The sequence below is a fragment of the Gossypium raimondii genome, chromosome 10 (genome assembly GCF_025698545.1).
Source record: "Gossypium raimondii isolate GPD5lz chromosome 10, ASM2569854v1, whole genome shotgun sequence".
NCBI classification, from domain to species: Eukaryota; Viridiplantae; Streptophyta; class Magnoliopsida; order Malvales; family Malvaceae; genus Gossypium; species Gossypium raimondii.
In genome coordinates, this window is record NC_068574.1 from 10,610,612 (window position 1) to 10,625,644 (window position 15,033).

The 15,033-nt window shown below is 31.4% G+C and overlaps 2 protein-coding genes across 3 annotated transcripts; one reads left to right on the top strand and one right to left on the bottom strand.

Annotated features, from left to right (window-relative positions):
• Positions 1 to 237: 237 nt before the first annotated feature.
• LOC105774894 (uncharacterized) lies at positions 238 to 2,856 on the bottom strand. 2 transcript variants are annotated; one of them, XM_012597465.2, is made up of 4 exons: positions 2,040 to 2,855; positions 1,586 to 1,969; positions 898 to 1,118; positions 238 to 680 (listed from the first exon to the last, which is right to left on the bottom strand). In XM_012597465.2, exons 1-4 carry the CDS (start codon positions 2,785 to 2,787, stop codon positions 426 to 428), a joined length of 1,608 nt encoding a protein of 535 aa, XP_012452919.2. In that variant the 5' UTR covers positions 2,788 to 2,855; the 3' UTR covers positions 238 to 425. The 2 variants fall into 2 exon arrangements, with proteins under 2 accessions (XP_012452919.2, XP_012452920.2); XM_012597466.2 differs by having other exon boundaries at positions 512 to 680; positions 791 to 1,118; positions 2,040 to 2,856.
• An 8,911-nt stretch (positions 2,857 to 11,767) lies between these two features.
• Positions 11,768 to 15,033, top strand: LOC105777497 (pentatricopeptide repeat-containing protein At3g54980, mitochondrial). Its single transcript, XM_012600806.2, has one exon. The coding sequence runs from the start codon at positions 11,837 to 11,839 to the stop codon at positions 14,453 to 14,455; it is 2,619 nt and encodes an 872-aa protein (XP_012456260.1). The 5' UTR covers positions 11,768 to 11,836; the 3' UTR covers positions 14,456 to 15,033.

The following is a 15,033-nucleotide window of genomic DNA, read 5'->3' on the forward strand; positions in this document are numbered from 1 at the left end:
TTAATAAATTTAAGTTAATTGTTATATCATCTTTAATATTAAATCTTGTTTTTCATTTCTTCTTGATTGGAAATAATAGGAGATCGGATAAGGATAAGTCCGAATAAGCGCAAAGACAATTGATATCTTACTTGACTCAAATTTAACCGAATTTGATTTATGATACACAAATTGTCATGTCCCTTATTTATAGATACCTAACATCATGATTGTAAAGAGAAGTCATGAAACCCTGCATGCCAGTAAAGTATAATTTGATTAAAATATACTTTACCTTACAAGTTAATCTTGGTTTTTGTTATTTACAAATACATACAAATATGTATATATATATGTGGTCGTGTTATTTACAAACACGTACAAATATGTACATGTGTGTATTTTAAGGTTTTTCTACTTTTACAAATTTTAAAATGAGCTGCAAATCAAGAGGATGGGAAAAGAGGGCCAGTGGCAGTCCTGAAAAGCCTCCCTCTTTTAAATTGAATGTTGTTTAGCTTTTGTTGGCACCAATTGAGTTGAGAAGTGGATACAATTGACATCTGCAATACTCTCGATATCAACTGCATCTCTATCATTGCAAACACCATTGTCTCTTTCTGGGACTCTTCCATAGGTTTCACAACTTTGTTAAACCAGCACTTTCGTTTCCCTTGTAAATCTTTCAACCATAGTTCCTTCTGCTTCAAACAGGAAAACATAATCATTATTTCATATCATCATTCCAGTTTTTGAACTCTTCTAAAAATGCAGTCCTTAGTTTTCCTCCTACACCAACATGTCACTATACCTATCTATGGATTGGGTTTTCAACCCAAGTGTGAAGGTCCATACAGTACTTGTCCACTTATGAACAGTTCTAACCGCAAAGAATTCCGTCCCTGAATACTTCTTTACCTTTGCAAGTGTAGTGGTTAGGTCAGCCAGCAGATGTAAATCTCTTGGATTCTCCGTTGGAGGATGAGTCCATAATGAAGTCTTGAATTTCCACCAACTCTTAGTCCTGTCAGTGGTTATAAATTTTCCAAAAGCATTTATACATTTCTCTATGGCCCTCAACATCGCTTTTGCATCCACTGTTTCCCCTTTATTCCCATCTTTTTCTTCCTCCAAATACCCTGTAAGAATTATCAGATTGAGGCTAGATTTCTTAATTATATAGAAGAGACGTAATCTTTCCAATGAAGCTGTTAAACTTAGCATCTCAATCTTGTTAAAATAAATAATAAGGTCCATATCTCAGATCATGTCGTACTAAACTTATGCAAATATAAATGATCTTAATTATATTATATTTAAACTGCATTTTTCTATGGCTGATAAGTACCTTCGTGGAGTTTCATTTTAATACATTTCTCTAAGGCCATATCAGTAAGCACAGACTTTCTTTTTCCAAGTTGAAAAGTCAAGTTGGAATTTAATACTAATATGTTTAAAATCCTTATTTATTAATGCATATTTATGTTATTTTTGTGTAATATTTTATTATATTTTTTTTTGTGTTGTGCTTATAATCTGTTAGCTAGTATAGTTAATCCCATACTGTATAATAATAGAAATGAAGATTAATTATTAAAAGAAATACCTGTGAGTTTAGGAACTTGAAGAAGGGTCTTGGAAGCTAATCTTGCTTGAACATAATTCCAAGCTCTCTTTCCCTTATAAACATACCTTTCTTCTTCCAAAAATCTTTCTAGCAATACTTGGAAGTTTTGGAAATCCTTTGCCAAATTATCAGCAAACAAGCAGTTGGTCAAGCTCAGGAACTTGACCTTTCTGTATTGATGATGCAGGGCCTCCCATGTCAAGCATGATTGACCCACATAAACCAACTCAAAATCACTTTGTAAACTTCTCAAAAACTTCTTTTTATCCTGCTTGCTCCATGATATGTAGGGGATTGTCAAATCCTTCACCTTGATGTTCTCCAATGAACTTGGGATCCCCACTTCCTCGTTCAAGATTGCACCTAAAAGTAACCAATCAATGAGTACAATAAGATTACACATAAAAGTAACCAATCAAAGAAAAATACTCACTTATTCCCTGAGTCCTGTCATGGTTTAAAATATCAAACCATCTCATTCTTTCAGAATATTTCTTGTAAAAACCTTCTGATTCATCCTCATCTCTTGCTGTGGTTATTACCTCCCTCTCCAAAACTCGAGAACTAGAGCCGCAAGCTGGTAATGAACATTCTTGCATCAATGGTGAGCTCAAGGAACTAAACAACGGTGAATATTCATTCAAATATGATTCATCCATGGATGGAGAAATGCAGAAGGAAGATGAACATTCATATGCGCTCAAGTCCTTTTGAAGACAATAAAAGCTCCAGTCTTCCATATTCGAAGACTCTCTTCCAGGAAGAATTTCATGGTTATCTTCACAACCATTAGCCTCTACAAATTCAGTCTTCCATGCGTTGGATGGCATGCTTGAACAAATACATAAGCTGATGAGCTGATTTTGACTAATATTATCAGCAGCTTCAAAGATCAACACTTGTTTTGAATCAACCTCCTTAACTCTAATAAAAGAGAAGATATAGATGATACAATATCTACAAAATTTATAAACATAAAAAACCAAAAAGTAGATGACTCTAAAAGGATAAGTCAACAAAGCTAAAGTGCATCTTTTCAGCCATTTGAGACACAGAAAAATTTGGCAAGCACAAAGAAGAAAAGGGTGGATATAGAAGCTCAAATAAAACCATTTGAGAAAATATCCAGGAGGGATGACTATAGATTCAATAATAAGCCAACAAGAAGTAAGGAAAGCCATGCTCAAGTCAGGTTTCAAGACTCATCACTTGATTTGGGGTGTGGGGGATTTTGGCAGTTAATTTAACTTGGGGGGGGGGGGGGGCAAGATATATGTCCTTGACCACATAGCATAACTTGGTTGGCAAGCTGCTTGAGTTTAGTTTAGTTTTTTTTTTGAGTAAGTTATTATAGAATCAAACTCGTCCCTAAACAACTCAAATTATGTAAAAATCCGAATTTAATGATCTTAATACCGTTCTTGAAAAAACGAAAAAATCTTAATATCAAACGTAAACAATTAGAATTACTTATTTTTTTTAATAAATAAAGGAATTCAACTGATATTAATTATATTTTAAATAAAATTCAATTGAAGGTTGCAAATCCCCCAGACATGAATCAGAATCTTTTTTACTCTAGTTGACAAATAAGGAAATAACATGGAAAGAGCCATATTGGAATTTTTTGTTCCAGACATTAAAAAAATAAGAGAGTAGTTCATGGGTCAGCAATTCTCACTTTCTTTGTCATTTCCAGAAAGAGAAGCTTGGATTATAATATACCTTTTCTATATCTTGACTAACTTTTTAGTTAAATGCATGAAAATATGCCTTACTCCTACATGAACCCCATCAATATTTTTCCTTCAAAATTTCACAAAATATTTCACAGTTTAATCCATTTTATATAATTATTGATAAAAATTTTAATTTTATAAACGGGATTGAAATTTTATTATGTATCTTTCAATTTTATTTAAAAAATTAAAATTAATAAATAAAACATATAGTAAAATCTTATTTACCAAATAATTACTTTATTTTTACTTTCTCAAGATCCCTTGCTTTTCCACAAAGATGAAAAGGACGTGTGGAAGTTAAATTGAAAATGGGCCCCAAGACCAAGAGTATTAGCAATTTAATACAAGTGAAGCATCTTGACCTTTTCAATCATCATCTCTAACCTCACCCATTGGATAACCATTAACATGGCAATGGGGTTTCCACCTAATCTAGTTAACTACCAATCTTTTTTTTCAAAACAAACTTATTTAAGGGTAAACTATCAAAATAGTCAATTTTGTTTATCTCAGATTATATTTTAGTCACTTATATTTGAAATATTTTGTTTTACTCATTTTCATTAACGTGTTGTAACATTTGTCACTTTGTCTTTGTTAATTATCATTAACAATGTATTAGCAAGTTGACGTAACACGTTAAATCATCATTTCAAACAAAATTTTAGGTTGAATTATACAATTGTTCCCCATATTTTTTTCATTTTGAGCAATTTAATTTTTTCTTTTATATTATTTTAACTTTCCTTTTTTCTTCATTTTTTATTCTCTTCTACTTTTCTCTCTTTTTTCCTCCCTTCTCTATCTCTTTTAACGTAGTTTTTCTATATTTTACATTTGTTAAAACTTTATTATGTTTATGAAAAAAGAAAAAGGCAAAAGCTTAAACCAAAATAAAACTTGCTTCACATATTCTCACCCCACAATTACAAAACCTCATCATTCATTATCGCTTTAACAAACCAATTCGGATCTCTCAATGACCTAATCCACAAGCTCGCCTCACTCAAAGACCTCGCTAGTCATGGCTGATGGCAGTCCACCCTCAACAAAGTTTCCTGAGTCCATTCCCTTAACCTCCTAACCAACCCCCACGACCACCTTATTTATCTTACCTACAACATTCTCGCCCTTTCGAAACTACGTTGTTTGATGAATTCTTCAAACAAGCTCTACACTTTCAATGACTAAAATGACCACCATACAAAACTTACCCTCAACTTTACCAAACCAATTTGGTTCCATGCTCCCTTTCTCTCTTCGGTTCATCCATGTTCGGTTTTCAATCAAGCTTGCTTGGGAATATCCAAGAAGATTTAGATCAATTTTATCGTTTGCTTAATTTTATTCGTCAGAAAATAAAAGAAAAGGAAAAGAATAATCTACACGATTCTGTAAAAGTTTGGAAACGAAAAAAAAAATTGTTTTGCATATAAAGAATTCAATTTATGCTTAGATTTGAATAAGGATAAGATTTTTTTATTGATTAGTTAGATCCAATTTTAGTTTCACAATTAGGTTATATTCAAATCGAGATTTGATTAAAAATAATTGATATTCGATTTTGAGTGAAAATTCAATTTAGGCATCATGTGAAAGAAATAAGGACTTGTTTATTTGGTGGGCAAAGATTATGTTTCGCAATGAAAAATATGAGAAGAGAGAAAATAAAAGGAAATAAGAAAAATAAAATAAAGAAATAAAAAGAAAAATTTAAATTGTTAAAAAATAAAAGTATAGAGACTAGTTTTAATAAATAGAAAACATAGAAAAACTATGTTAAAAGAAATGAAGAAGGAGTAAAACAGAGGAGAGGGAGAGGAGAAGAGAATGGAAAATAAAGAAAGAAAAAAGAAAGTTCAAAGAACATAAAAGAAAAAATTAAATTGCTCAAAATGAAAAAAATATAGGGATCAATTGTATAATTTAACCTAAATTTTTGTTTGAAATGATGATTTAATGTGTTATGTTATCTTACCGTTACACCATTAACGATAATTAGCTCTCAATGACTAAAATATTACAACGCAATAACGCAAGTGACTAAAACATAACATTTCAAACATAAGTGACTAAAATATAACTCAAACAAACAAAAGTGATTATTTTGATAACTTACTCCATATTTGATAAATATGGATACAGAGATCTCTAAAATGTAAATTTTAAAAAATATATACATATGCAAACGTATTATCTATCCTACTAGTATCTAAATTCAAATAACATAAGTTTACTCAAGTAAAATTGAATTTGGTTTGGTTATGAAGAATGGAAATTTCTTGCAACTCATGAACCAAACATTCTTCAAATATTTGTTTTGTGATTTACTCTAAATCCAATCGCCAGCAAGATTTAAAACAATGAAAATTATGAAGAATGGAAATTTCTTGCCACTCATCCAAATTAAAACTAAACTTGATTTAGTTAGAATAAGTGATCCTAAAAAGTTATCGTGATTTGTGCAAAAAAATTCAAATTCAAAATAATTTTAATTAGAAAGGACTCAGCTAAGTTAATTATAACTTATTTTAATTTAATAAATATAATATAGAAGTGTTTATAGATCATGTTAGTCGCACTTTAAAAGTTTTCATTCTTTTAGAAAATAGAACATTAAAGGAAAAGAAAATATTTGACACATTATCGATGCATAAGCCACATACATCATCGTGAATAATAACATCATTAAATAAAACAAAAATCCAACCCAAAACCTTATTTAAACCCAAGACTTTAAATCCTAAGCTCAAGATTCTTAATCTAGAGTTATAATAGTTATAATTAATGTTCAATTATGTTTAAATAAAATGATTAGTATTTATTTATAAGTCTTCCATGTTTTTGTTTAATTTATTGATGAGCTGTCATTACATTATTCATTAATGATGCACCAAATTCTTTAAAGAAATTTTAAATCTATTTGGTTTAATTTTTAAAAAATAAATAAATTTTGGACTCGTTAAGCTCTTTAAACAATGATCATATACCTGACATACGGTTGGAACATCCACTGCCCAAAACTCAAACATTATTAGATTTTTCTTTTTCACAAAGAATGCCATGAACAACTTACGTTAATTGTTTTCTACACAAAACTTGCTTGGTTGCTTTCATCCTTTTGCTTTTGTCAGCAATAAGCTTCATTTTGACTTGGTTTTTTTTTTTTTTGTCTTACTTCATTAGAACGTTTTTTTGCCTCAACCTTTTCTTTGGCTTCTACCATGGCCTCTTCCATGAAAACCACCTCTGCCACTACCACGACTTGTACAATTTTGTCTTCTCCTTCTAAATGAAATCATGTTTCACTTGAAATGCATTTTCTTCATTCTTTTTGGTTGACCCAAGCAACCTTTCTTCCTACACTTGCAAAGAACTCATTAGATCATCAAATTAATAGTTGGATAAATCATAGGCCTCCTTAATTGTAATAACAATCTGTAAATCTTTAATGTAAGACTCTTTAAAGATTTTGCAACAACAATTTCTTCAAAAATATATGATTTAATTTGATTAACGAGAAAAAACTTTAGACAAATAAATTGAACAAATCTATTACTTTTCATAAATAGAGTTTCAAAATCATGATATCAATTCTATATTTTTACCACAATCATCTTCAATGAACCTTAAAACTTCCTTCAAAATTTGCCTGAAATCCATTGACATTGTTGTTGCAATTCATGAGAAAATTGCCTCATGGACTGCTTGTTGAATGAAGAACAAAGATCATCTATCGATTTTTTTCAGTCAAATATATGTTAAGTTACAATTGACCTAAGTGACTACTATAGGAAAAGAATATAGATGGCCATCAAAGGTTTGCTCACATAGTTTAGAAACTTCCTACATTTATTAGGTATTGTCTAGAAAGTTAATGCATTATGCTCAACAAATACAAGTTGTGATTTAAGTCCTACTCACTTATCAAGTAGCTGTTGGATCTAATGCCCTAAGTGTAGTATTTTTATCTAAGTATACATGTAATTTTTCAAACAGATTTGTTAATAAAATTATTCATGAATTATATTATTGTCCTCAAATCGTTTTTGCACGCAAAATAAAATGGAATCAAACGTTGTTCATTGGTTGTCTAATGTTTAACTAACACTAAGTGGTATTATATGGTCGGATCGTAAGACGAAAAAATAACTTGTATTAGTAAACGAACTAACTTTATTTCCTCTTGTTTCCTTGGAAAACCATTTTAAGATTAAATGCAATAAAAATACATTATTATTTGCAAATTGATAATAGATTGTATTTATCCATTTGCATGCAAATTGCATTACAATGGCTTTTTATACCTTATTCGAATAAATTTGGCGGGAAATTAGGGATTTATTTGAGTAAGGGTTTTGATTTTTTGAAATCTCAAGTTTTCAAGGTTGAATTAATTAAATGTTTCATGGTTTTCAATCAAGTTTTCAGATTCGAATGAAAGATTTACGGTATGTTTGGTTTACTGTAATAGAATAGAGTTGTAATTAATAATTCAATTGTTTAGTTGAATGAAATAGAATAGAACTGTAATAGTATTTTGTGTTTGGTTGAATAGAATGATGTTATAATAGCATAAGAAAAAAAACTAAAATGATCGAGTACTTTTAGCAAAAAATTTTTGGTAGATAATTATTGTTATTATTATTAAATTTTAATAAGATTATTATTAAATGTAATTTAATAAAAATAAAATAAAAATAAATAATTTAATCATATTTTAATATAATTGTTATTAATATAATTTAATAAAAACAATAATATATAATTTAATAACATTTTAATATAATTATTATAAAATATGAATTAATAAAAATCATAACATAATCTCATGGTATTATAGTTGTTAAAATTACAAATATTGGACCAAAAACAATAATTATTCTCATTTTATATATATGAAAAATATCAAACATCTATACACCAAACAAACCCTAGCAACCAAACCATTGTTTTAACTTCACTATATTTTTCCCCAACCCATAAACATTAACTCCAAAAATATTCCTCCAAAAATATCAAAAAAGAAAAAGGGCCCTGCTACTACTATTGATGTATCTTCAGTCTAAATCACTTTCCATACTCCCGATGGCCTTCAATCCTCTTGGTCTCTGCATCATGCCAAAACCCCACATTAGAAACATGAATAATAACATAAAAAATTATTGCATTTGTAAGAAATGTAAAAGAAGAGAAACCAAATCATATGTTACCTTCTTAAAACTCTTCTTTTCCCTAATTGTAACCTTCCTATTCTACAAAAAAAAAAGGAATAATATTTAATAGATCTAATTGACAAATCTAGCAAGAACTCAACTAATTTTCATGGCTAATGAAAGTATGAAACATCTGCCATTTATCAGCTTCACCTTTGCCTCATTTTCAAACAAAAACCTCTTTAGAAACTTTGTTGTTGTTAGTAGCATAATCTAGCAAATAAATATTGAAACAAAAATTATACAAAGATCTAATGCTTCTTTTATACAATATTTTTCAAACCAAGTTGTTAGTTTTAGGTCTTAGTTTGAAGAACAAAGCAGATCACCATAAACTAATCATCTAAGTCTATATGTTTCAGAACATATCAATAAGAGAGTACATACAAGAAAAAAAAAGAACAAGAACATATTTTCATTAAAGGTAAACAAATTGTTTCAAAGAATATATTTCCAACAACCGCTGCATTTATATAGCCAACATCAAAGCTCCAAGAAGTAGTATCATCACTATGTGATAAGCTATAAAAGTAATATATTTTAATCTCATTCTTAATGCGTTTTTGGATGATTAATTATGTAAATTAGTGAATTTGATGCTCCTAATCCATGTTTCTATACTTAGAAGAGCACTCAGGAGTAAATGAGTGAAAAACGAGCCAAAATCGGACAAATAGGGCTGTTTCCAAGAACCACACGGCCTGGGCATTCCCACACGGGCTGGCCACACGCCCATGTGCCAGCCGTGTCGATAACGCATCCTGTTTTTTGAATACGCAGAAAAACTCATTTTTTAGGCTTTCTGAGCATTCTAAAATCTATAAATAACAATAAGAAGAGGACTTAAGAAGGCATTCAGAGAAGATTGAAGAAAAGACTCGAAGAATGCTATTGGATTCAACTCGGAAGCGGATCTCCTTCAAGATTGAAGATCTCCATTTAATTTCCTTCGAAGTTTTATTGAGTTTCTTGTTGTCTTGTTGTTATCCTAATTTTGAGATGTTTTCATTCCAGATGATGAACTAAATTCCCTAAATACCTAGGGAAGATGAAACCTATGATGAATCTTATCATTTGATTTCTGATTTATATGATAAATACTTTATTCTTGTTCTCAATTATGTATGCTTATTTCGTGTTTTAATATTTTCAGGATATTAATTCATGTTTAATGTGCTTATTTCAGTGGAGCAAAAGTCATTGTTTAAGAGTTGATCTAGCATAATTGAGTGGAGTTGCATGCAATCCTAGATATAGGACGACATAAATCTACCGGATTAGAGTCAAATCTAATAGGGGAATCTGTAGATCGAGTTAATACGACAATAGGGGTTTTAATTAGAAAGAGATTTTAATTAATCAACCTAGAGTCAGTTGTTCTTACTCTCGAAAGAGATATTAATATAATTTAGGGATTTCTACGGATCAATGCACAAGTGAATAAATCATTTAAATTTAAATTCATAATAATAAGTGAAGTCTAGGTGGATTCTTTCCTGGGTATTGTCTATTTCATTGGTATCTTCGATAATTTTCCTATTTTATTCTCTGTTGCTTTCTCAGTTAAATTAGTTTAGTAATTTTAGATTAAAAACAATCACTCCAAATTGTCGGCTAAATAATAGAATAGCGGTAATTACTAGTACTTTTAGTCCTCGTGAATACGGTATTCCCTACTCACCATAACTATACTATTGTTCGATAGGTGCGCTTACCTTAGTCGTATTTTTAGTTAGTTTAGTGACCATCACTGTGCTTTTGCATAAGGTATGTAGCCCGATTTCTAAAGGAAGGAAGCATAAAGACCAACGTTGTCATGATCCAAATAAGTCCATACCTAATATACAGAAAGAAAAAAAAATCAAGACCAACAAACTAATATAACAGATAATCATGGACACATTATTTTGCCACTATATAGTTATAGCTATTACATTGTCAAGACTTCTACATAATCAGATTAATATTTCACCATATCACGGTAATAAGGAATTTAACTTTTGTGGAGAACAATAAAAGGGATCATGTAACATTTAGAAATTCATAAGATAATGATTTACAACTTTTGTCCCAGTATTGTACATTAAACAACATATTGATTAGCTTATAAGGATGGTTAACCCCAGATACTGCTAAACAAACAACTCGAATTGCAAATCGATTAGAACTAAAATTTGAAAGTGCATTTGCCATAACTTGCTCTAATGTTTCTTGGCCGTAGTTTCTGTAATGTATAGAAAATTGACATCCAAAACAATGGCATGAACTAATAGTACGCCTATTTTAGAGCAAAAAACAGAAGAAATAAACAACAAAAACTAGATGGTGAAGTGTCGTTTTTATCTTATCCAACAAATGAATGACAATTCGTGTAACCAGAATCAAATATCACAATGCATTTCATGCACTATCTAATCCTCCCTTTCACTAGTTCTTTAGAAATTTCTAACGCACATTAAATCATAATTCATGTATAATTTTGATATTTTTCTCAATTTACTATTACTATTATTTTTAATCGCATCAAATCTAATCTCAAGACTATCTAAATGAATTCTAATCCCAACAACTTAGTATACTTCATCCCAACAAATAATATCATGATTATGATAGAATCGGTTACACATTAATATCAATATACATAAATAATATTTGTAATTTTAATTTAAATATCAAAATGCATAAATATACTTAAAAATTAAAATTTATTTAAAAATAATACCATTAATTAATGTTTATTTTAGACAGTTTTATTACATTTTGACATTTTTAAGCATAATTTGAGTTATCATGGGTTTTATTAAATACTTTCAGGGTTAGATTATTTGAAAATTGAGCCATGTAAAGTTAAAGTTCTTTAGGTTATTTTTACACTAATAATTCGTTTATTCGTTTTACTTGAATTTAATACATAAATATATTTTATAGTAAATTTATTATGGAAATCTTTGTATCAAAAGTTAAATTATATTTTAATATTTTAATTAAAAAATAGGTAAATTAATTTATATATGTTAAATCAAAGAGTAAAAATGTCATTATTCATTTTACTATTAAAACTAAAATATGTATGTGAGTATGAGGTGCACATTGCACACAAAATGTAATTATCTAGTAAAAGTGAATGAAATTTATTTTTTCCAGAACTTTTTAATAGTATAATATAATTTTTCATGATGTAACATATTTTATTATGCATCATATTCAATTATTTCAAATTGCCTTGCCCATTCGAAATTAGGGCTTAAGGTTTCGACATTCAGCTGAGCAAGATGAAGTCTCCATTTAGAAATCCTCCATCCATTCCACCTATTTTTCTCCGTTGTTTCCCAAGCCCCAAATGCCTTTGCTCTACGCCTCAACCACCAACTTCTCCTGAGAAAATCCCCTCTGATTCGCACTTTACCAGAAAACCCTTCTCAGATTCCGATTGCCCCATTTCCAGTTCCAATGAACCCCACCTGACATCATTCTCCACACAAGACGCCAGCTTGACCCAATCACATGTCATAAACACTCTTCTCAGCCACAAAGACGATCCCCCATCGGCTTTGAAGTACTACCGTTCCATCAAAAAGAAACGGGATTTTGTCCAAAGCATCGATGCCTTTTGTGTTCTGCTTCACATTTTGGTAAGATCCTCCCAGACCTATAAACATGTTCAATATTTTCTCAATGATAAATTTGGTTCAGACCATTCAGGGCCTGCCCCACTTGCTTTCTTAGATCACTTGATTGATACCACAAAAAGGTTTGATTTTGAGTTGAATTCCCGAGCTTTTAATTACTTGTTGAATGGTTATGTTAGATTCAATAGGATCGATGATGCCGTGGATTGTTTTAATGGAATGATTGAGCGCAATGTAGTTCCTTGGGTTCCCTTTACGAATATTCTTTTAACAGCATTGGTTAGGAGGAATTTGATGGATAAAGCCAGGGAGTTGTATGAGAAGATGGTTTCCATTGGAGTTGCAGGTGATTGTTTTACAGTTTATTTGATGATGCGTGCTTTCTTGAAAGAAGAGAAGCCTTTGGAAGCTGAGAAGTTTTTCAGGGAGGCCAAGGCTCAAGGGATAGAACTTGATGCTGCAGTTTATAGTATTGCGATTCAGGCTGCTTGTCGGAAACCTGATCTGAATATGGCTGGCGAGTTATTGGGGGAAATGAAGGATAGGGGATGGGTTCCTTCTGAGGGTACATTTACAATTGTTATTGGGGCTTTTGTGAAACAGGGAAACTTGGCAGAGGCATTGAGGCTCAAGGATGAGATGTTGAGTTCTGGGAAGCAGTTGAATTTGGTGGTTGCGACTAGTTTAATGAAGGGATACTGCAAGCAAGGTGATATTGATCAGGCTTTGAATTTGTATAACAAGATTAAGGAGGATGGGCTTGCGCCTAACCAGGTTACGTATGCAGTTTTGATTGAAGGGTGTTGTAAGAATCAGAATGTTAAAAAGGCGTATGAACTTTATGAAGAAATGAAAATCATGGATATTCAACCTACTGTTTTTAATGTGAATTCCTTGATTCGTGGATTCTTAGAAGCTTCCTCACTGAATGAGGCATCTAATTTGTTTGACGAGGCAATTGAGTCTGGCATTGCCAATGTTTTTACATATAATATTTTCTTAAATCATTTCTCTAAGGATGGTAAAGTGAAAGAAGCTTGCAGTTTATGGCAGAGAATGGTGGCTAATGGTCAGGTACCTAGTAATGTTTCTTATAATAACATGATTCTTGTCTACTGTAGAGCGGGGAATATGGATATGGCACATACTGTATTTTCAAAGATGCTTGAACAGGGCCTTAAACCTAATGCCATCACATATTCAACATTAATTGATGGGCATTTCAGAAAAGGTGATGCTGAACGGGCCTTAGACATTTTTGATGAAATGATAGGTGTGCATATTGTCCCCTCAGACTACACATTCAACATAATGATTAATGGTTTGAGCAGAGTTGGTCGTACATCTGAGACTAGGGATATGTTGAAGGTGTTTGTTGAAGGGGGTTTTGTCGCTACATGTATGACATACAATAGCATCATTAATGGATATGTGAAGGAGGGTGCCATGAACTCTGCCATGGGAGTTTATAAAGAAATGCATGAAAATGGAATTTCACCTAATGTTGTAACGTACACTACCTTGGTGAATGGATTTTGCAAAAGCAATAACATGGATCTTGCTCTGAAAATGCATCATGAGATGAAAAGAAAAGGTTTGCAATTGGATGTTACTGCATTCAGTGCGCTCATTGAAGGGTTCTGCAAGAAGCAAGACATGGTCAGAGCATGTGAACTTTTTTCTGAACTCCAACAAGTTGGGTTATCTCCAAATGAATTTGTTTACAACAGCCTGATTCGTGGGTTTAGGAATGTAAATAATATGGAAGCAGCTAATGACTTGCACAAGAAAATGATAAAGGAGGGAGTTCCTTGTGATATACAAGTATACACCACACTAATGGATGGATTTTTGAGAGAGAGTAAATTACACCTTGCATCTAATCTTTATTCAGAGATGCTGTCCAAGGGGATTGTGCCTGATATGGTTACCTATACTGTTCTGTTAAATGGTCTTTGTAGTAAAGGACATCTTGAGAATGCTTACAAGGTTTTAGAAGAGATGGATAGAAAGGGCATTACTCCTAACGTTCTTATATATAATGCTTTGATTGCTGGAAACTTTAGGTACGGGAATCTAGAAGAGGCTTTGAGATTACATAATGAAATGCTTGATAGAGGTCTTGTACCTGATGACGCTACTTATGATGTACTTGTAAATGGAAAAGTCAAGGCCAAAGGTGAAGATCTTTCTGGAGTTTCAAGCAAAGAGGAAGCCACCTGGTGTGGGGGCTTTGGTCGGTCTGGAGATGCAATTGTATAGATTGTTTTGGATTTTGCTGTAGGTTCATGGATGGCTGCATCAAACCTCCTGGGTCGTCTCAAGGTCATTTGGGATCGATATAGCAAGCAGCAATCTTCTGATGACTTGGTAATAGTTCCTTCTCCTTGCATGTTTCATTCAGCTCTGAAAGCAAGGACATATGCTTCGGAGTTGTTTTGGGAATTGTGATGAGTTAACTTCTAGTCAATGGAGAAAAATTTAGGCAGGAAAGTGCATGAAATAAGTACTAGTCCGTTTGGTAGGGGAAGGTGAGTTGTGTGATTTTAGGTGAGGCTGGGATTTGGGGTTGGGATATAGTCAGAAATTTAGACCTTTCGGCTGGTTATCAATTTTTCTTTCTCTTTCTCTTTCTTCATACTCGTTATTGAATGTTTATTTGCTAATAATACAGAGTTAGGGAATAATGAAGGCAGGTGAAGAATTAAAGGCTTATTAACTTAAACAAGTTAAATTTACGTCTTTGGTGTGGTGTAAATGTAAGATGTAGTTACTTTGATGAATTTTTGTCATTTTTTTTAAATTCAATCATTCAATCATTTCTCCTTTCCAAATAAAAA

Excerpts from the sequence above, each read along its gene's own strand:
- LOC105774894 (XM_012597465.2), bottom strand. The coding sequence starts at position 2,787 with ATGGCTTTCCTTACTTCTTGTTGGCTTATTATTGAATCTATAGTCATC. Across the intron at positions 1,970-2,039 it reads TGACAGGACTCAGGGAATAA|GTGCAATCTTGAACGAGGAA; the intron begins GTGAGTATTTTT and ends GGTTACTTTTAG. Across the intron at positions 681-897 it reads TAACCACTACACTTGCAAAG|AAGGAACTATGGTTGAAAGA; the intron begins GTAAAGAAGTAT and ends TGTTTGAAGCAG.
- LOC105777497 (XM_012600806.2), top strand. The coding sequence starts at position 11,837 with ATGAAGTCTCCATTTAGAAATCCTCCATCCATTCCACCTATTTTTCTC.